General features: G+C 38.8%; 1 protein-coding gene across 13 annotated transcripts in view; it reads left to right on the plus strand.

Annotated features, from left to right (window-relative positions):
- tei (teiresias) overlaps positions 1 to 23,968 on the plus strand; it is a 574,056-nt gene that overhangs the window by 294,436 nt on the left and 255,652 nt on the right. For all 13 annotated transcript variants that reach the window (XM_067771850.1, XM_067771849.1, XM_067771852.1 and 10 more), the window contains one exon: positions 17,289 to 18,913. In XM_067771850.1, the coding sequence (XP_067627951.1) occupies positions 17,289 to 18,913 (1,625 nt within the window). The remainder of the gene's footprint in view (positions 1 to 17,288; positions 18,914 to 23,968) is intronic.

Here is a 23,968-nt window from a genome sequence, read left to right on the forward strand (position 1 = left end):
CTGAGCTATTTACTTTCATAAATAAATCCACAAGTGTGCGTTTCAAATTGCCAACATACTAGAGTGCATAACAGAGAAGGGTTAACAGGAGAGTACATATGAAAAGTGGTTAAAGAATAAAATAAAAACTTAAACATATTAATAAATATTCCTAATGCAAAAAAACAAAGAAATATAACTAAAAGTATGGTCATATTAATCAGCTGCTCTTTTTCCATCTCCTGTGCTCAAAAGATAATCCACTTCCTCTTTGCTAGCTATCAATTTAGGCTCTTCATTGGGCTTTAATCGTACAAAAACTTTTCCACGAACTGAGAACGCAGACGCTAAAAGCCTCTTTTTCTTCATCTTCGTAGTATAAGAGATAACTTCTCTTAGTCTCTTTGGCAAACTCTCATGTATATAAACAGATCCATAGCCAGGTATATTAATATCCGACAGCACAAGCGATCTCTGTTTATGTTTACAAAATGCAGCAATAGACTTAAACAGCTGGTTTCGTTCGCGCGCAGAGCACAGCTTTACAACAATAGGCATGCCACTCATGTTATTGCTGTTCTTTTGCGTTTTGCTTTTTGCTTTTCTTATTCTAAGAGCATCACGCCATGGTGGTGGGGTGAGTTTCACAGCTTTACATATGTTGGCGAATATATCAGCCAAACTCTCTTGGGAATCAAGTGGGCTGGCTCCGAACAGCAACAATTTCACTGCGCAGAGCTGCAACCTCACGATAAGAGTTTTCTAATGTAGTCACTCTTGTTTCCATTGTTGTGATGATTTGCTTGAGGTTTGCTGTCTCAGCAGCCAACTCACCTATTTTCTGCATCACCATTTCTTTGGAATCGGCTATTGTCTTTTTCATTACTGCTGTCAACTCATCAACAATTGCCATTCTCTGCTCATCCATCTTGCGTTGTAATTTGTCTTCTACGCCTACAAGTGGTGTGTTTGGTGTTTTTGGCGGGGTAGAAGGTTTGCGCGGAGGATTTCTTCGGCATTTTTCGAGAGACATTGTGTAAAAATTTCGCACGTATCAAATGAAACCGCTGAAACAAACATACAAATACGCAATTGCAGGGCAAATTTGAGGAAATTCAGATGTTGGTTTTAGGCAAAAATAGACAAAACTTAAGAGCACCGCACAAACACGTCTTACTCACTCAAACTCATCACTCATATTTATTCGATTCGACAATGGAAATACTCGACAACAGTGAGTCATCAACAGCAAAACTGCGGCTATTGACGATATTTGGCAAATGTTGCAACATAACTTAGCAGCAGCTTACAATCCTCATGAAGCACTAACAGTTGATGAGCAGTTGTTCCCTTACAGAGGCCGCACCCGCTTCACACAATATATTCCGTCAAAGCCAGCTCAGTATGGTTTGAAAATATGGTGGTTATGCGACTCACAGAGTTATTATCCTGTCAAGGGAATGATATATTCTGGAAAACTGCCAAACCAACAACGGGAGATAAACCAAGGGCAGAACGTTGTGCAGGATCTTGTGGAAAAATATTTAGATGCTGGCCGTACTATATACGCGGATAATTTCTTTACCACTCTTGACTTGGCAGGTATTTTGATGACGAGGAAGACCGCATATGTTGGTACAGTGCGCTACAACAAAACATTCCACAGGAGTTCAAGAAGAACCCGAAGCGCACCATCAATAGTACATTATTTGAGTTCAACGAAGGGGATATAGCGTTATGCTCATACGTGCCGAAAAAAAATAAAGTGGTGAACGTGCTCTCCACAATGCACTACACCTGCCGCGTTGACGAGCAAACCGAGAATCGGAAGCCCTATGCCATATTAGATTACAACGTCAACAAATGCGGTGTTGATACCATGGATCAAATGCTAGGCACTTACAGCTGCAAAAGAGAAACACTACGATGGCCGTTGGCCATGTTTTATAATATGCTGGACGTCGCTGCATTGGCTGCTTTTACGAGAGAACACATCACATCGCTGCAACACTTGCGCACAGGGCGGGAGACAAGAAGTACACGCTCAACAACGATAATTTTTAAACTTTTTTATAATAGTCTTAAAAAAATTCAAGCAAAAAGAAAAACAAAAAATTTTAAAAATTGTAAAAATTATTTTTGTATGTAGAATTTAGTTATAAACAATAAAAACAAAAAAATCAAAACATATTTTTTTATATGTAAAACACATGATTTACAAAAAAAGGCCCGTAGGGACCTTTTCACACGACCGTGAAGTTGAGAACTGTCACTCATCGGAGGGTTAAGGCAAAGACAAAGAAACGTGTATAGCTTGTTATAAATCATTTGGTCAAGCGCTTGTTGTTACACGTATCCAACAAGATCGCCGAGCTTGAAAGAAACAATCTGGAAGAAGCTGCCAGCCTATTAATATAACGCGCCCTAAACTGACACGGAATGTTCTTTTATGACGTCGGAACATGATCTTTACACGAGGGCGGCAATACTCTCCAAAAATAGGCATGATAAGCGACATCTCCGCAAAAGCTATGATAAAACCAGCATACAAAAATCAGCCGTTTGAATCCAAAGAGGATGAAGAGGCCTTCAGCCTCATGAGAATTCGGGGAGTGTCTACGGAAAATCGGAATAAAGAAAAGCGTGCTTCGCAGGCAGATGCGCACGGCTAAGGTACAACTTCGATCTGGATGCTGTATTAGATGCAACTTATTTGTAATGTGCAAATAACGCCTCTAACCCATATGTCGTGACTCATGTCTTCCTTGGTAGTCTTCTTTCTTCTTCTGCAAGGTACTATATCGTTGATTGATCATCAATTTTATTTCGTAGCGCTAATTGCTGTTAACGGGTTGTGGGCGTGTTATCGATTCGCAATCTATTTGTTATCGAAGCCGTAAATGTTTGTTATCGGCGTGTTACTGTTTTGTTATCGACGTTTTATCTGTTTCTTATAGAGAACAACCACTATCGAGGAGTTGTCCATAACCGTTCAAAAATCACTTAGGCTGTTATGGCTTGTGGTAACAGATATGACCCGTTCAATACGTGGTCAACTTCGCCTATCCGTGGCGAAGCCTCATTCATTAACAGCCGATACTCTGGCGACCCCAACTAGGGGGTGCGGAGGGCGGGATGGCCTTGCAGGTGTAATGTGGTCATATAAATCTTTCCGGAGTTGGTCGGGCTAGTACTTTAATGGTTCTGTTACAGGAACGTACCGGATCTATATACGGCAAAGGGCCATCAACATCGAAAACACTCCCCAAAGCCTTCGCGGAGTGTCTTCGTCGTTAATACAACAACAACAAACAACCCGTTCAATGCACAGCATGACTAATTGCATGAAACAAAAATTGGAAAACCGATAAAACAGTTACGATTGTTGGTTCCTCACTAGTTTATTTTGTGGAGTGGTTGCCAGGTAAATGATTTCAATATTTAACTGTTTATTTTCTTGCAACTAAGTGTTTCAATATTGATCCCAGTATATATAAAACACCTCAAAACCCAAACTGCAAACAAAGCTGCAATAAGCCTTAACTTGCTTACTTTGCTGATTTAGAAAATAGCAACACTTGCTCACATTCTCGCAACTCCTTCGTGTGTTTTTATGCTAAAAGCCTTTTAATCAATTTTAGATTGTTGTAAAATTACTGTATTAATACGAAATGCATTACATATCTTAGCACACGTATGAACATTACAATGTATGTCTAGTATGTTGAAAATGCACACATACTCACATACTAATATACGGACATACATACATACGTATACACACTTATACTAATGCCTACTTGCGGTTGCATAATTGAGTGTTAATCTTGCCGAGTGGAATAAATTATGCCAAAAAAACAATGTACTTGCTTACTTTACCTGTCTGTACGCCGCTCTTACTGCTTACTGCTGCTTCCAACTCATACCGCCGCACCTTTAAGGCACCCTCTCCCTCTTTCTTTTCGAACTTACTCACTGACTCTGACTCCAAATATTTCTGTATTTCAAATTTTCGGTGTTTAAATTCATGCAAATTACTATTTATATATTGACATGCCTCTGCGTTGCTTGGCTTTCACTTCCTTTGCTTTTCCATATATGTACATACACACATTCACCACAAGCGCTTGCATTCATCCATATAACAACTAATAATTTCACTAATTCATTTCTGCTTTCCTCTTTGGCTTTTGGCTTAATTCATTTGTGAGCTTTGAGCCTAGATTGCATTTGGGAAATTCAAGGTTTTACATACTAAAATGGCTAAATTGTCCATATGTGACTGTATGTTTTGTATGTAAGTTCCTAGTTTATAAATTAAATTGGAATACAGTTGTGATAATATAATTAGAGACAGTAATGTAAAATTAAAATACTTGAGGTGATGACTGAGAACATTGCGTTAATAACTGCAACCAGGCTCAGTGCCTCGGTACAGCTTGAGCGCCGATCATACGGCCATAAGAGTATAGCGTTATCAATCACAAGACGAACAGACTACCTCATTCCCCATCTGCGCATCGAGGGAGATCTTAAGGCCATAAAAGAGATAAATGGTTGTTGGTTCCAAAGTAGTGAAAAGAGTAGGATCTGCGGTATACTGTGCTGATCCGGAAATAAACAGATCATGCAGACTGCCAGGTTACTGTAGCGTTTTCCAAGCGCAAATATTAGCCATAACCAAAGCAGTAGAAACACTGGAAGAGAATAGCTTAAGCTGCAACCATGCTAATTTTTATATTGACAGCCAAGCAGGAATTCAGGCAGTAATCTCGCATAGCACAGCAACTAGCTGCGTGTTAGAGTGTAAGCAGTCTCTGGAGAGAATCGGGAAAGGGAAAAGCATACATATTGGGTCCCAGGGCATATGGGAATAGATGGGAATGAAAAAGCAGATGAACTAGCTCAAAAGGGCACATCCCTTGAAGATTGATCCGTAGACGTCCCAATTAGACTTGCCGAGATTAAGAGAAGGCGAGAGATGCACATGATCGACCAAGCGATAAAGGCGTGAGTTTAAGCGCGGGGCTATAAAGTGTCGAAAATTAAAGTTGCCTCTATCATTAAAAAGATAGGACTGTAGACTCATGACGGGTATTCTGACTGGACACTGCCTTCTGAAGTCACATGCCTTTAAATTAGGCTTTGTTAGTGATCACATCTCTCTTCGTAGTCCCCTTTCTTCTTCTGCAAGGGTTGGATAGCGCAAATTGATAGCGGGGTTCAAAGGGCGCGACTTAGCAAAGATGTTTGCAGATTCTATGTCAATAAGGTTTAGGACCTACTTATGATTATCTCAATAAAACGGCTGCGTGCGTAGGTGTCGGATCTCACTATAGAGCTTACAGAGATTTACACTTATCCCTCTTGGAGGCGGGGCTAGACTGAGCTCCCCCCAAACTATTACGCCCATTTTCTTGGTGATTTGTGTGTGCGTGTTGAAGAGAATTTGAGGATGAATTATACTCACTATTTGGTTCATTTTCTATCTTATATTACGGGGAAGTGAACCAGGTGAAGACCCTTAAAAAAAAAATAATTTAAGGTGCGATTTCCTTGAAATTTGATACAAGTGTACTTCCTTGACTAGCTTATTTGGTTGGATTTGGTTAAGTTCGCTAGTAAATGAGGACCTCACATACACTGTAGGCATCTACAATGTTCCCAAAAGTGTGCTTAGTGACCAAACTAAAAATCCCTAACAGAAGCCGAGACGTATGTATATTATAAAATAACTCCGTCCTCTAGGCAAAACTAGAAATTTTCTAGGACCTTTTCCACTTCTTGCTTCTAGATCTGATAGCTGTGTCACTCCTTATAGCTAGAGTTGTTGCCTGCCAAGCGTAGGGCACGAGCATAAAACATCTCTCAACACGCTAGGGGCTAAGAATGTGTCCACGGCTGATACGCCTGACGTAAGAGGCGAATAAAATACCCAAATGACAGCTAATCCAAATCAATTGCAAACCTCATCTACTCGTGGGGAATGCTGTTTCTTTAGCAACCAGGGCTCTGGTGGTTCCATGGAATTGGGAGATGGAGGGCGAGTTGGCGTAGAAGGTTCAGTGTGACCATATTAAATCGCTCCCGAGATAGTCGGGTCCTTACTCTTATGGTGCTTGTTAATGGAACGAAACGCATATATATCCGTCAAAGGAGCATCAACATTAATAATACTACGCAGGGGAGTGTCTTTACCGCTACAAAAAAAACAACAGCACAAAACGTGCTCGATCAATTCTTCCTTCAACCAACATTTCCTAAAGCTGCTATCACAGACTAGGCCTAATTTTAAAGCAGTTGACGACAGAAGGCAGTGAGTGCCCAATAAGAATACCCGTCATAAACCCGCAGTACTTCCTTTTTAATGATAACAGTAATTTTGTTTGACCAAAGTTGTAAGACCTAGACATGATATTCGACAATTTACTGCACCGCGCTTGGGTCCACGTCTCCCGCTTGGTCGATAATGTGCAACTTCCGCCTTCTTTTAATCTTGCCCAATCTAATTAAGAGGTCTACGAATCAAGCTACAAGATATGTTCCCCTTTTAGCTAGCTCATCCGCTTTTTCATTAATTATACTCAGTTGAGCAGAGCTCACAGAGTATATTAAGTTTGATTGGATAACGGTTGGTTGTACATATATAAAGGAATCGAGATAGATATAGACTTCCATATATCAAAATAACCAGGATCGAAAAAAAATTTGATTGAGCCATGTCCGTCCGTCCGTCCGTCCGTCCGTTAACACGATAACTTGAGTAAATTTTGAGTTATCTTGATGAAATTTGGTACGTAGGTTCCTGAGCACTCATCTCAGATCGCTATTTAAAATGAACGATATCGGACTATAACCACGCCCACTTTTTCGTTATCGAAAATTTCGAAAAACCGAAAAAGTGTGATAATTCATTACAAAAAACAGATAAAGCGACGAATCTCGGTAGATGAGTTGAACTTATGACGCAGAATAGAAAATTAGTAAAATTTTGGACAATGGGCGTGGCGCCGCCCACTTTTAAAAGAAGGTAATTTAAAATTTTGCAAGCTGTAATTTGGCAGTCGTTGAAGATATCATGATGCAATTTGGCAGGAACATTACTCCTATTAGCACGCTTAATAAAAATTAGCAAAATCGGAGAAGGACCACGCCCACTTTTAAAAAAAAAATTTTTTTAAAGTAAAATTTTAACAAAAAATTTAATATCTTTACAGTATATAAGTAAATTATGTCAACATTCAACTCCAGTAATGATGTGGTGCAACAAAATACAAAAATAAAATAAAATTTCAAAATGGGCGTGGCTCCGCCCTTTTTCATTTAATTTGTCTAGGATACTTTTAACGCCATAAGTCGAACAAAAATTAACCAATCCTTTTGAAATTTGGTAGGGTCATAGATTTTATGACGCTAACTGTTTTCTGTGAAAATGGGCGGAATCGGTTGATGCCACGCCCAGTTTTTATACACAGTCGTCCGTCTGTCCTTCCGCATGGCCGTCAACACGATAACTTGAGCAAAAATCGACATATCTTTAATGAACTTAGTTCACGTGTTTACTTGAACTCACTTTATCTTGGTATAAAAAATGAACGAAATACGACTATGACCACGCCCACTTTTTCGATATCGAAAATTACGAAAAATGAAAAATATGCCATAATTCTATACCAAATACGGAAAAAGGGATGAAACATGGTAAGGGAATTGGATTGTTTTATTGACGCGAAATATAACTTTAGAAAAAACTTTATAAAATGGTTGTGACACCTACCATATTAAGTAGAAGAAAATGAAAAAGTTCTGCAGGGCAAAATAAAAAACCCTTAAAATCTTGGCCGGTATTACCTATATAAATAAATTAGCGGTATCCAACAGATAATGTTCTGGGTCACCCTGGTCCACATTTTGGTCGATATCTGGAAAACGCCTTCACATATACAACTACCACCACTCCCTTTTAAAACTTTCATTAATACCTTTAATTTGATACCCATATCGTACAAACTCATTCTAGAGTCACCCCTGGTCCACCTTTATGGCGATATCTCGAAAAGGCGTCCACCTATAGAACTAAGCCCCACGCCCTTTTAAAATACTCATTAACACCTTTCTTTTGATACCCATATTGTACAAACAAATTCTAGGGTCACCCCTGCTCCACCTTTATGGCGATATCTCGAAACGGCGTCCACCTATGGAACTAAGGAATACTCCCTTTTAAAACCCTCATTAATACCTTTAATTTGATACCCATATTGTAAAAACACATTCTAGAGTCACCCCTGGTCCACTTTTATGGCGATATTTCGAAACGGCATCCACCTATAGAACTAAGGCCCACTCCCTTTTAAAATACTCATTAACACCATTCATTTGATACCCATATCGTACAAACGCATTCTAGAGTCACCCCTGGTCCACCTTTATGGCGATATCTCGAAAATGCGACCACCTATACAACAACCACCACTCCCTTTTAAAACCCTCATTAATACCTTTAATTTGATACCCATATCGTACAAACACATTCTAGAGTCACACCTGGTCCACCTTTGTGGCGATATTTCGAAACGGCGTCCACCTATAGAACTAAGGCCCACTCCCTTTTAAAATACTCATCAACACTTTTCGTTTGATGCCCATATTGTACAAACAAATTCTAGGGTCACCTCTGGTCCACCTTTATGGCGATATCTCGAAACGGCGTCCACCTATGGAACTAAGGATTACTCCCTTTTAAAATACTCGTTAACACCTTTCTTTTGATACCCATATTGTACAAACAAATTCTAGGGTCACCTCTGGTCCACCTTTATGGCGATATCTCTGAAAAGGAGACCACCTATACAACTACCACCACTCCCTTTTAAAACCCTCATTAATATCTTTAATTTTATACCCATATCGAACAAACAAATTCTAGGGTCACCCCTGTTCCACCTTTATGGCGATAACTCGAAACGGCGTCCACCTATGGAACTAAGGATTACTCCCTTTTAAAATACTCATTAACACCTTTCATTTGATACCCATATCGTACAAACGCATTCTAGAGTCAACCCTGATCCACCTTTATGGCTATATCCCTAAATGGCGTCCACCTATAGAACTATGGCCCACTCCCTCATAAAATACTCTTTAATGCCTTTCATTTGATACGCATGTCATACAAACACATTCCAGGGTTTCCCTCGGTTATTTTCCTTATGTTGTCACCATAGCTCTCAATTGAGTATGTAATGTTCGGTTACACCCGAACTTAACCTTCCTTGCACTTGCTGCTTATAGATCTGTTAGCTGTATCACTCTATATAGCCGGAGTGGTAGCCTGACAATCACAGGGCACGAGCTCGATCGTTTCCTTCTCCAACTCGCCTTTCCTACATCTACAGTGTCCATTCAGAATGCCCAGAAATAGCCTTCAGTCCCGTATTTTCAATGATAAGGGTAACTTTGTTAGTCTTAGGATAAAAACTCTTGAAATTCGTTGCTTGAACATTCAATTGTATGTCTAGAAAACGAGTTCTTTAAATTTAACGAGAGCTAACTGGGGGATTAAAGTCAAATTACAACAGAGACAAAAACTGGATTTTGGAGAAAAGCTTAGTCGGCTTTTCAGCAACAACTGATATCGACAAAATTTATGTTTTGTTATTGCCTTAATATCGATAGCGAACTATTATAATCAAGTTATCGTCGAGTCATCGGCTTCTAATTGGTTTCCTTTTACTTATTATCAACGTTTTATAAATGTTTCGTCAGTTTTATATTGAATTTTATCGAAATCTGTTTTATAACAAGCTGATGAGCCGAGAAGAAGTCGACAATTTTTCGATATAAAATCAATAAGTTTTTATAACAAATCTATAATTGCTCGATAACTTCTGTATAACTATTCGATAACTGTGCTGTAACTATTTGATAACAAATTGATAGCAAACCGATAACAATCTGTGAATACTCCAAAAAAATCGATACCTTACTAACATACTTCTTTGGCGCTTAAACGGCTACGGCCATTCAACAAGGCGCTCCGTAAATCGATATACATAACCTCATCGATAGCACATCTATAATAAACTAATAACTAGAAGGTGTATTCATTGGTGAGCGAAAGTCTTAGAAATTCCAAGCACTCTTTCTCTGTGTTACCTAATCTACATCTACTGTTTTTCTTTCTTAGGATATCGCCATAAATAATGCATATATCACTCCCTATTACTTCTCTCTTCATATCTTTTTGTTTTCATATTCATTCTGCTGGAGCCTAAGTCTTCTTTCACCTGTCTCTCCCAACTCAGAGGAAGTCTGCCTTAGAAAAATAAGGTACAAACTGCAAAACGTCCTTGTGTCAACATTTTTATCCATGAGTGTACTTATGTTTAGGAATTTGGTAATGCAATTAATGCTTTTGAGCCTTCTATTTCTTCGTTTTGTTGCTTTGATATTGCTCCTGAGCTTTGGTGGCTAAAAACATGTCAGGTGCGCGCATTTAGAATGCTTGTACAAAGTTGTTTGGATTTTGAATGACGCTGTCAATTAATTTATTGTACAAAGTACTAATTTGATAGTTGAAAATGAAGTATATAAGTCACTTAGAAAACATGCAAATGCATATATTAATGTTGCGCTAATGTGTGAGATTTGATTAAGTTTGTGCGATTTGAAGGTAAATACTTGTAACTTACAATTTTGTGAAGGATTTAAGTGAAAAGAAACAAGGAATTTTTTTTTATTTGCAATACACACTTATCCTATTCACTGCCTTCTTTATTAGTTGCTTATTTACATCTCTCTTCTCTTCATCTAATATGCCCCATTGTGACTACTTAAACGTCTGCATTATGTCGACTACTCTCTTAGCTGCTGTGTACACTTGTGTGTAGCTATTTGTTGTCTCATCCACTTACAATGCTGCTAATCATCCCGATCAGACAAATTTCCCGATCTAAAAGCTTCCCGCTTTTCCAAATGAACCACCCTTCTTCTATTTCGTGATTTTCCAATCTTCCGTATGCAGTAGACGACATCGCTGATCCTTTTTACAACTTTGATTTGATGAGAACCTTTCTGTTGGTGAAGGTTGTATAACACCACCAATCTCCTTCAAGTAAACCTTCCGAATTTTTTTCCTTACCGCACCTGTCTGTCATCTTACTACTCATGATCCTGGTGCGTTGTCTTACACTCTGTCGTTTGGCAAATGAATCATTTCGAAGAGCTTGAAGGATTGACTTTACATCACCAGTGTCGATTTGATATTTTACAGCAGTGGTGATGCATTATTCTTTAAAAGTTCGTTTCGTCTTTGGAGTGCGTCCATTTGTGTTCATCAACTTGAGCGAACTCGGTTTAAATTTATTTGTCACACTATTTTCATCAATCATTGTCCGATCAACTGTCCTCGACTTTTGCGGGATTTAACGACTCTCCTACAAGAGCACTCGTTTAAATCTAGTTTGCATGTCGAACTCGATGCCGTATTCAAATAAGAACTCCACTCCCAAAATGACTGCATCAACAATCTTCGAGATTATGAAAATGTGTACAACAGTGACTTTCCCAATAGTGACTTGAGATATCACTTCTTCCTGGATTTGATTATTGTAAAATCGATTACTTTTCGATAACACACCGATAACAAATTGGTATCGATAACAGTCTGTTTCGTAACAAACCGATAAGTCATCTATAACACACCAATAAAAAATTTATAGGCTTTTGATAGAAACATACAGTTTTTCGATTGCACGTCGACAACATTTTGAAAATAATTTGATATATTTTTCGATTACAAATGGATAACTTTTCGATGGCAGGTACGGTGATAACATAATGATAACACCTCTATAGCAGATCTCAAAATTTTCGAAACCCAACCGATACATTTCTGATGACACATCGATACCAAATCGACAACTTTTTGAAAATAGATCGATAACTCTTTAGTAGAAAAGCAATAACTTGTGAATAACCAATAGACATGTTTTTAAACAAATCGATATCTTTTCGATAGTAAATCGCTGATAGCAAAATAGCGGTAAAAAATCGCTTACTTTTCGGCAACAAGTTTACGCAAATTGAATAACATATCGATGACTCTTCGATAAAGGACCGATACTTTTTCGATAGTAAATCGACAGCTTTTCTAATAACAAATCGATCAATTTTGGCAAAATATCGGTAGCGTTTCGATAAATATTTAATAACATATCGATATTTTTTCGCTAAATAAGCAATAAATTTTGATAAAAAATCGATAACTTGTTTTTCTAACACGTCAATAACACACCTAAAACAAACCTTAACTTTTCTTTCCTTGCCTTGTTCCACATTACTTACATTATTTATTCCCCCACACATGCTACCAACACCATTTACTGCTATAACTTTTGGATAACAAATCGAAAACTTTTTAAAACAAATTGATAACTTTTTGATAGTAAATCGATAACATTCATATCAAACTAATAACATCCCTGTAACTGATCACTAAGTTTTCGGCAACAAATCGATAAGTTTTGGATAACATATCGATAACTCTTTGATATAGAAAATTTAATAACAAACCGATACAGATTTTAAGACATATCGATAACTTTTAGATAAATTTTGTATATCATATCGATCTTTTTTTGATAAATAATCGATAACTCTTTGATAACAAATCGATATTTTTTCCCGCTAATACATCAATAACACACCTATAAAAACCTTGAGTTTTCTAAGTTTTCGGCAACAAATCGATTAATTTTGGATAACACATCGATAACTCTTTGATATTGAACCGACACTTTTTCGATAGTAAATTGTATAACAACTCGAAACATTTTGACAATATATCGATAATTTTCGGCAAATTTTGTATAACATATCGATCTTTTTTTGATAAATAATCGATAACTGTTTGATAACAAATCGATATTTTGTCCCCCTAATACGTCAATAACACACCTATAACAAACCTTAAGTTTTCTATCCTTGTCTTGCCTTGTTCTCACATTACTTACATTCTGTATTCGCTCATACAAGCTACCATTACCACTTACTATGCCTACACCCACAGTATATATCCCCAATATAGCATGCCACTTCCAAAGGCTACGCTTACGGTAACATTCTGCCTTTTCCCATACCGCGAGCACATCAAACTAGAAATTCTCACCCACTTCAAAGAAATGTCCCTCAAGGCAACGAACATTTTTTTAAGGAAATGTTTTCCTTATTTAAGTTCGTTTTCCGAATGTAGAAATAAATCACTTGAGGAGCTTTGCTTCGAGGTACACATTGAATGTCACTGCAGTAGCAGTCAATAAATTGCTCCAAGTAGCGTAGATTAGTCAGTAAAGTTGAACTATCATTATTGAGCATAGATTCAAAGTGCACAAGTAGGTCTTTCTATAAAAGTGTTTTTCAAAAATTAACTCATTGCATGAGTTATACTTGTTATACTCAGCCCAAAAGCAAACAAGACAGGTTCATGTCTCCGATGAATATTAATTATCCTGTGAAAGCTTGTCATGCACTTAAGTAAATACTATCACTAGCAAAGCAAACTGTTACTCGAATAACAAACTAGTGTGACCAGTATAAACAGCTACTTTTATATGTATGTATATAGAGGTTTTAGTGTAAACGAGCTGGGTTCTTGTTCTTCATAATTACTTATGCTGAATGTTTCAAAAAGCACAGCTGATTCTGAAAAAATTGTTATCGAATTGGAAGAGCAAAATTTTATATAGACAATTCTGTCCTCCTAGCAATATGGAGGTGTCCCAGGTTAATCGGTGTATGTGTTTGCTCGGGCGCCATACCATTGGCTCTGATTAAAAAGTTATTTACTAGACAAGCATACCAATGGCAAAAGGCTCAACTGTAAGGAAAGATTACATCCAAAGTACTTCAGAAATATTTGTTAAACGCGATGCGCTCCTCATCGTTTTTTGTTTCTGAAAAAAATTGTTACCAAATTGGCCGAGCAAAAACTTGAAACAGAAAATTCTCTGCCCCAGCAAAATGTAGGCATCACAGGGTGCTGATTTTATGTGCCTGCTCGGACGCCAAACCATGGTCTAGCGCCATGCCATTCCTTATGAGAAAAAAGTAATCCAACCAAGGCAACCATAATATTGACCAAACACTCAACAGCAGGGAAAGGTTACATCCAAGCTACTTCATTTTAACTTTTAGCAATTTTCAGAATCTGTTGTCTTTAAAATTAACACAAGTAATGAATGCCCATTGGTGCAGCAAAACCTATCAAAATGTTTTGTTTGGTGCACGAAGGAATACTTTGTTGTTTTTTCAACAATTTTTATAAATAATACATTCATGGCTGAGCTTTTCCTTATCTTCTATTAGCTGACATAGTACCTTTAAAGTATTTTTTGTTGTCGTTGCTTCATGTGTTCTATTAGCTTAGTTGATTCAATGCAATTTTGGCGCATCTCACAACAAAATTGTCTTTCTGTTGTTGTGAATACAATCTGGAGCCATTTGGGTATGCAGCAAATTCAATAACCAAAAAGCCGGCAAGTTATCAACTTCTTATTGCTTTTTTGTGGGCATGTTAAATCCAGGTTACAATCGATAAAGAGAAGTTTTTTCTGCTTCCTAACGATGAGTCGGCGGTAAACATTAATAAAATTTGGCAGCACTCGATGAAAAATCGATAACTTTTCGATTTCAAATCGACACAATTTTGATAACAAATAGATAACTTTCCGATAACGTTTGGTTAATTTTCGATAGCAAATCGATAACTTTTTTTAACAAATCTCTAGGTTTTCGATAGCAAACCGATAAATCTTCAATAGTAAATGGATAACCTTTCCACATCATATCGGTAACTTAAATAAATCGATTACTCGCTTATATTTCATCGACAGCACACATATAACGAATCGATAACTCATTGATAATAAATTGTTAGTAAACTGATAGCACTCCACTCGGTTTTGGGTTCGATTCCGGTTCGAATTTGACTTTTTAACATGACATGATGTTCAAACGCGTTTCCTTCGTACAAAGCCCTCGATTTTTGAAGCGCTGGAAGTACATGGTGTACCGGGTAAAACCAAATTTTCTTGTTTATTGCCAGCCCTATCGGACCAGGAGAGCATTTTGACCGTCTAGAAAAACGCAGTGGCTTCCGGATTACTTAGTTACTTACTTAACAAGCGCTTAACCGTATAAACGGTTATGGCCGCCCAACAAGGCGCACCAGTCGCTCCTTCTCTCTGCCAATCGGCCCCAATTGGTCAAACCAAGGGAGTTTAAATCGTTTTCCACCGGGTCCTTCCAGCGGATTGGGGGCCACCCTCTACATCGGGTTCCGATAGACAAACACTTCTAGATGGAGCGTCATCTTCCATTCGCATAACATGGCCTAGCCAGCGCAGCCACTTCGTTTTACTTCGCTCGACTATGTTAATGTCTGCGTAGAGCTCCTACAGCTCATCGTTAAATCTTCTTCGGTACTCGCCATCGCCAATGCGTAGAGGTCCACAAATCTTTAGAAGAACTTTTATCTCGAATACTCCCAGATATGCTTCATCTGACGTTGTCATGGTTCATGCTTCTGCACCATATAGCAGGACGGGTACGATAAGTGACTTGTAGAGTAGGATTTTCGTTTGCCGAGAGAGGACTTTACTTTTCAGTCCTAAGTAGCATTTATTGGCAAGAGTGATTCTTCGCTGGATTTCAGAGCTGATTTTCTTGCTAGTGTTGATGCTTGTTCTCAAAGGCTTTTACTGTTTCGAAATTATGGCTGCCAACAGTAGCGTAGTTTGCAAGGCTTCCGGATTAGGCGGACTCATATAAGCTCCATAGCTGACCCTCTGTGCGTATTGCGAGCGCTGGACATTTGCCGACTAGCAAAGTGGCAGAAGGCAAACGCTACTGAAACCTTTTTATTACCACGTCTTTACTTTATCCTGCAAGGAGAAGACAAGGATAAAAAATATATAAATATCCGATGAAGTTATAAAGAGAACGGCAAGCCTCAGCGCACTAACCTCGAGCTTATCTTGCTGGGGCTTGATGAATAAGGAGGCGGGTTACAACCTCTGTCCAACGTGAGAAAACAGCTCCCCATGGCCCACGCATTTCAGATGCTGAGCTCAAAGGATTGGGTGGTGAGCAGCATAGCTGTATCATCGCTAAGACTATTCACGTTAGAAAGGCAAGGGAAGACAGTATGCCAAGTCAATATGATGAGGTACCCATCCGGCGAATCAGACCTGTCGCGCTCAAACAGCCTCGAAACGTACTGGTCTTAAGTGCTGAAAGCATCGGCTAGAATCAACAACAAAGTGAAATAAAGCCGGTCAAGGTTCTCATCCAGTGTGGCCAATTGACTAGTCCTGGTGTCAACGTTGTCGAGCCAGAAGATACCAAGCGCATCATCCCGACGCTGTAATATTGTGAGGCGCAGTACTACGAAGGGACTTTACTAAGTAAACCTGACCAAGGGAAAGTCCCCGCCGTGAAGAGAAAAACCCCCGCATCTTCGAGGAGCTATTTGTACACCGGGGACGCCTAAACGCTCTGCCGCGAAACGGCACAAAAAAGCAGCTAGCATACGCTTGTAAGCGCTGTCGTAGGAGCGGAAAGTCCAGAAGATATACTCAATCAATCGGAATATCGGCCACTATCCGACCAGTTGGCGGCGCTTGTGTATGAAGACAAAGTGTATGTGTAATTGGCGCTCTAGTTGGATGGGACTAATAACTCGCGTTACTCTCCGAAACTCATGAGGAAATTTATAGCAAGCGACACCTTGAGCTGGTACTGAGGCATCTACGTACAACATGTAAGCGTAGGGCACTCCTTCGCCACAACTGCATTAATATGGGCCAACTTATAGCGTGAAGCCGTCCAATGTTCTGTTGTGTTTGTTGTTAGAAGCAAAAAAATAAATAATTTTTTTTTAGTAATATCCAAACCTTCACCAAATAGAAGCAAGCCTTTAGCAATCAAAAAGTTATTGGCGCTACTGACGGCATTAATTCGAAGTGTTAGGATATTTATGGTAGCGCTTTTAACCTTAGCGAGGTAAATCATCTGGTCATAATGATAAATATGAATTTCTAGTAGACTAGAGCTCGAGCTACTGACGCACTTTCACCAGGGTATCACGAAAACTTTATCAGCGCCAAAAGCGCCACCCACGGTCTCAACGCAATATCTCAACACTGCGTATAGTTACACAGCCTTGAAAATGAATTCCATCAGAATAAAAAAAATATAACATTTCCGAATTAACTAATCTATTTCTCCCCTCTATTGTGTATTTTCAGGCATTGTAATTACAAATCAACAAAACATTATCAGACCGCAAAGTTTCCATCCACAGTTACAAGAACACAGCAACGACGCAAGTGCGGACGCGGTAAAAAACAGTCAAACTGCCAACGCCGCGTCCGTAGCGTTGCCATCCATAGGATGGAGCATATCAACTGCGCAACGCGCTACATACAGCGAAACTACAGCGCAACAGCCACAATTAGATGACAATAAGCCGCGCCTACAACAACAGCGAAATCAACAACAAATACAACAAAAATGTGCCAAATTTAGTTGTGCAGATGACGCAAGTAATGCGCAAGCACGCTCACCATACTCTCCTCCTACTTTTTCCTCCACGTCGTACGCAGCTAGCGCGGCGAACAGTGCTCGCTCACTTACAGTGAAAGCTGATACGATTGATGCCAACGTAGTGAGCAACAAAGCACCAAAATCAAATTTAATTCATTATAATAGTCCACACCTACAACATCCTCAACAACTAGCACGTTTGCCCTTGTCGCATACGCAAACAGCCACCACATCCGAAGCGCCGGCGTTACGTGAACGTGATAAGGCGAGAACTAAAGCACATACTAAAAGTCTTGTTAATACGCAAGAGCACGAGGAGAGTAATGAGAAGGGGCATAAATTGCATCAACCCAATACAACAACAAAATCAAAATGTTCAAAGCACTTGAAAGCGCAACACAGAACGCAACAAAAAGTGCATACAGCGCATCGAAATCATCACAAAGAGATCAAATCACAACATCACACGAGCGCTGCAGGAGAGTTTTGGAAAGCTCATGAAAGCGCGGCACAAAAGCTACGCTGGGCGCTTGAAACGAAAGAAGCTATTAAACGTCGCTTACGACGTTCCACCGATGCAATTATAGTGTTACCAGCATTCAATATTAATGCAGACACGAATCAAGATAGTAGGGATGCCGAAGAGCTGGTGAGCGGAGAGAGTGCACATTTGGAGCGCCGTTCTATTGACGAAAGTAGCAGCGAAAGAACACAAGTGCCTGCAGCAAGCTCAACTTCTGATTCCCATCCGGCACCGGTGCAAGGAACATCTTCGTCCTCTGCTGCTGACGCAGATGTTTCTGTATCTACCTCAGCTGCTATTGCTTCATCATCCTCCTCTGCGCTTTCCACATCTTCGCTAGAGGACTTTAGTTTTTCTTCACCAACTGCTAAACAACCACTACACAACACCAGCCACCGCAACTCTACATCAACTCATAGAGTTATTGAAGATACTGCCAAACCTATTGAATATGTGCCACTCAAATCTAAGCGCGCTCGATCTACGGTGAGCGTCAGTTTACCCGCCGAGGTACTTCGCAAGCCGAAGGAACCAATTATTATTATTGATGACGTAGAGGAATTTGATAGCGGTACGGATCGTGAACGTGATTTGACTGCTATGGTCACAGTGGATGATAAGAGTGAAGATTATTCGCATGATGAACCGGGAGAACCGCACGTTTTACCGCTCCGTCCAGTGCTGCCAAATCCTTATGAGGATGAGGAAATGTCTGTTGTGTATGCGGAGCAGCATTCGGAGATACGTTTGATGTGCGAAGTAGATTTGGATATAGCGTCGAGTACGTGGTACAAAAATGGGCAGGTGAGTTTGAGAAAAATATATTCCTTAATCTTATAAGAGCTTTTTGAGATTGATTTTCAAACAAAAATCTTTATTTCCCGGTTATTTAACGTGAAAAAATGTATACTCAGCGCTTTTTAAGCATATTCAGCGCTCTTTGTTCACTTCAAACACACTTGTTATATTCTTTCTGCTTTTCAGTTACGAGAAATCCCACTTTTCAAAACAGTTTAAAAAGCGCTTATAAAAGCAAGGCCTGTAGGAAGTAATGGATAGCAATTCGGCGCTTTTGTAGTAAATTCAGTGGTCTTTTTGAACATTTTTTATGAAAGAGTATAAAACATTCACTCTAAGCAACTGGAAACTTTCCGCTGCAGCTGCACGTAGTGCTGTATTCAGCACTCTATAAATATAAAATATACGATTTTTATGAATGCAGTTTTCAATAAACTTGAAATTGTAAATACCTCCTCAACATTTGGTGCAAACTCGATAGCATTGTAGTAAATTCAGCGCCCTTAACTTATATTCAGCGGAATTTTTTAACAATTTAGCAAACATTTTATAAATCCTTTGCTCACTTCAATTAGGAATTTTCAAATTCACCTTCAATAAGTGCAATTCAGCACTCTTTGAAAAGTATGTATACATTCTTCATAACTAATGTTTTTCAAAAAACTAACAAATGTCTTTCACAAAAAAAAATGCAACGCCATAAATATGTATTCAGCACTTCTTTTACATAAAAGTCTATTTTTTCGAATGCTGCATACACCCTCAGCTATTCAAACAAAAATTCAGCGCCTTTAAAATAAATTTAGCGCTTTTAAAACAAATTCAGCTCTAGCGTTACATATTCACCTCCCTTCGATAATGGTTTATTAAAAGTAATAGCTTGACATAGTTTAATTCAGCTGCACTAAATATGGCTCAATTGGACACTTTTCTTAAAAAACATCTGCTTATAAATTTTCAGCGTTTCAAATATATATTCAGCGGTTTAGAATACATTAATTGTTACTCATTTATATACATTTGTTTTCATTCAGCGTGTTTGTTATTTATTCAGCACATAATTTTTTGGTATTCAGCACCTTTTTCAACCTTAATCTACAGCTCTTGGATAAGGCTCAAAATCACATCAAAATGGTGAACGGTTTGGTAAAACTTTTCTGATTAAGCGTGAGGACTCCACGTAGACTGAATGAGTCAGTGTTTCCAGAAGTGTGTTTAACGATCGAACTGTAAAACCTTTTCAAAAACCAAGACCTAGATTATAAAATAACTCCGTCCACTTGGAAAAAAAGAGGTTTCATAAGACCAATGCCACTTCTGCTTCCAGATCTGATAGCCGTATCACTCCTTAAAGCTGGGATCTTAGCCTGGCATGTCAAGAGCACAAAACGTGCTCGATCGTTTCATCCTCCAAGCCGTACATCCTTCAACTGCTATCTCTAAGTAGGCGTGATTTAAAAGCATGCGACTCGAGAAAGCAGTGTCCAGTAAGAATACCCGTCATGTACCTACAGAAATTTCTTTTTAATGATAGAAGCACCTTTGTTTATCGAAGGTTGTATGACCTACATATAAACTTTGTCACTTTACAGCCCCGCGTTTGAGCCAAGCTTTTCCCGCTTTGTCGATCATGTGCAATTCTAGCCTGCTTCTATTCTCACCCAATCTGATCGGGACGTCCATGGAGCAAGCTTCAAGGGATGTGCCCTTTAAAGCTATGTCATCAGCGTTTTTATCGCCATCTATTCTCATATGCCCTGGGACCTAATATACATATGTGCATGCTTCTCTTACCCCGATTCTTTGCAGCAGTGCTTCCTTTCAATCTAACATACTTTCAAATGTTGTGCTATGCGAGATTATTGCGTTTATTGTTGTTTGGCTATCAATGCAAAAGTTGACGCGGCTGCAGATTAAGCTATTTTCTTCCAGTACTTCTACTGATTTGGTTACGGCTACTACTTTCGTCTGGGAAGTAGTACAGTGGCAGCTTCTATGACCTGTTTAATTTCGGACATTCGCAGTATTCCGCAGACGCTACTCCTTCCATTACTTTGGAACCAGATATGTACAAGTGTATTGTCCCCTTTGCCATTTGAGCGCCCTAGCGCTAACCTCTAACCTCGGTTGTGGTCCTTAGAGACCCATCAAAGTGCAGGTAGGGAGCTAGGTGGTTTGTCCGTCTCACTGTTGATGGTGCTATACTAGGATGGTTGTTTGGTTCGCGCTTAAGCTTGTTTCGAGGGCTCCCGTAATGCCAAGCATCGATAGCCTACATACCCCCTCTAATTTTTTGCAGTATTTTTTTTTTTTGTATGTAGCTATCCACCAAAAAATAACTCCATGTTATAGGATAGACGTTACAGATGCTGTAAATAGCCAATGAGAGAGAGAGAGAGAGGTTGATATATCCCGCGTACACCCCAACATTCTTTTACATGCATAAAGTGCCATCGTGGCCTCCTTCACTCTTTTCTCCAAGATGAGCTTCCACGGCGACTTACTTATTTTGTGCCTATTTTGTGTCTCCTGCAGGGTCACCCCTCCTAGTTTAGGTCTAGTCCAATTTCCCAAGAGGCACAAGGTCTCAAGTACCTCTTGGGAAATAAGAATAGATTCATCATATCCGCGTTGGCGGTCAACACGACTTTCGATGCCCAAGCATGTATTTCCCGAAACGCCCGATCCATCAACTTTAACGTAACCTGCGCACCGTATGTTTCACGTGTCGCCCTCGAACCGCCTGAGCGGTTGATAAAATTAAAAGCTTCCTTAAAGAAAAAACACTTTTTCTCGTCAATCAGGTACTTATAGGTACTATGCGCTCTTAAAATTATGCAAATATTTTGTTTGTTACATCTTACTCTTTCCAAAGAATTAGTATATTGATGTATAGTGGAACGAATTTCCGTCATTCCTTGTCAAATTTGGTTTGCAGACAAACCGGTCTCGGCGTTGCGCCATCGTCGGTGTAATTTTTCGTTCTTCACCCTGTAAAAAATCAACAAAAAGCGAATCAGTCTATTCTTACCACATGTTGCCGTCCGCTAGCGGTCTTCCAAATTGAATGCCTGAGATCAATTCAATACCCATTTTTCCGCTTGTTTTGTATGATCGCCTGTACACGAATATTTCTAGCAATCAATATTTTGTTGCATACTAAAAGGCGTTTTTCAAAATTTACAAAAAACACAACACCTGAGCAGTGCCTTTTGCAATTCATGACTACTGAAGAAATGGTAACTATTAAATAACAAACTCATCCCTCTATTCAAGAGACGTCAATTAAAAACTCTAACTACAACAATAGCATCTGCCAACTTAATTTCCGTTGGTTTTTAATAACTCTACCAACAATCAAGATTGAGTTGTAATTTTTCACGACATGTGAGTAAATAGATAAAAAAAATATATGTATGTATATTGAATAGTTTTTTGCTGTTGTACAACAACAAGCAACGCCAGAATTAACTATTTCACAAATAAATGCCCTAACTACATTGCATTGCATACTTTTTGGCGTGAGAACTAAATGGCATTGTGTTGGTTAACATTTATTGTGCTGAATGTACTGCATTTCCACTTTTAGTTTCCACGATTTTCATTTATGAAGTATGCTGCTAATTTTGTTGTTTTATGTTGGTAGCATTGAAACATTTTGAGTGAAGCAAAAAAGGAAAAACTGGAAACAAAATTTGAATAGTTGGATGTGCGAATGAGAGCGCAGATGGAGTGAGAAAGTGTGCACGATAGTTTTAAGTTCCTACCGAGTCCACGAATAACAACTAACCGGAGGTGATATTGACGGTAACAAAAAAGTTCGACTTATTTGAGAAGAGCTTCTGCGGCGAACTTCGTCTTGTCGATGAGCACCGATTCCAAGAAGTTTATTGTTTCATTATCGGCTTATTATCGAAGACGAAGTTATCATCGAGCTAGCGGTTTGTTATCGACGAGATATCGGTTTCTTATTTGTTATACTCAGCTGAGCAGAGCTTACAGAGTATATTAACTTTGTTCGCATAACGGCAACCCGTAACGGCATAAACTAACATAGATAGATATAGACTTCTATATATCAAAATGATCTGAGCGAAAAAAGAAACTCATTTAGCTACATCCGTCCGTCCGTTGCTCCGTCCGTCCGTAAGCACGATAACTTGAGTAAATTTTGAGGTATCTTGATGAAATTTGGTATGTAGGTTCCTGAGCACTCATCTCAGATCGCTATTTAAAATGAACGAAATCGGACTGCAACCACGCCCACTTTTTCGATATCGAAAATTTCGAAAAACAGAAAAAGTGCGATAATTCATTACCAAAGACGGATAAGGGATGAAGCTTCGTAGGTGGGTTGACCTTATGACGCAGAATAGAAAATTAGTAAAATTTTGGACAATGGACGTGGCACCGCCCACTTTTAAAATAAGGTGATTTAAAGGTTTTGCAAGCTGTAATTTGGCAGTCGTTGAAGGTATCGTGATGAAATTTCGCAGAAACGTTACTCATATTACTATTTGTGTGCTAAATAAAAATTAGCAAAATCGGATGGCGAACACGCCCACTTTAAAAAAATTTTTTTTAAATCAAGTTTTAACAAAAAATTTGATATCTTCACAGTATATAAATAAGTTATGCCAACATTCAACTCCAGTAATTATATTGTGCAATAAAATACAAAAATAAAAGAAAACTTCAAAATGGGCGTGGCTTCGCCCTTTTTCATTTAATTCGTCTAGAATACTTTTAATGCCATAAGTCGAACAAAAATTTACAAATCCTTGTGAAATTTGGTAGGGGCATAAATTTTATGACATTAACTGTTTTATGTGAAAATGGGCGAAATCGGTTGAAGCCACGTCCAGTTTTTATACACAGTCGACCGCCTGTCCTTCCGCTTGGCCGGTAACATAATAATTTGAGCAAAAATCGATATATCTATACTAAACTTAGTTCACGTACTTATCTGAACTCCCTTTATCTTGGTATAAAAAATGGCCGAAATCGGACTATAATCACGCCCACTTTTTCGATATCGAAAATTACGAAAAATTTAAAAAA

This window comes from Eurosta solidaginis, chromosome 3 (genome assembly GCF_040869045.1).
Source record: "Eurosta solidaginis isolate ZX-2024a chromosome 3, ASM4086904v1, whole genome shotgun sequence".
Taxonomy (NCBI): Eukaryota; Metazoa; Arthropoda; class Insecta; order Diptera; family Tephritidae; genus Eurosta; species Eurosta solidaginis.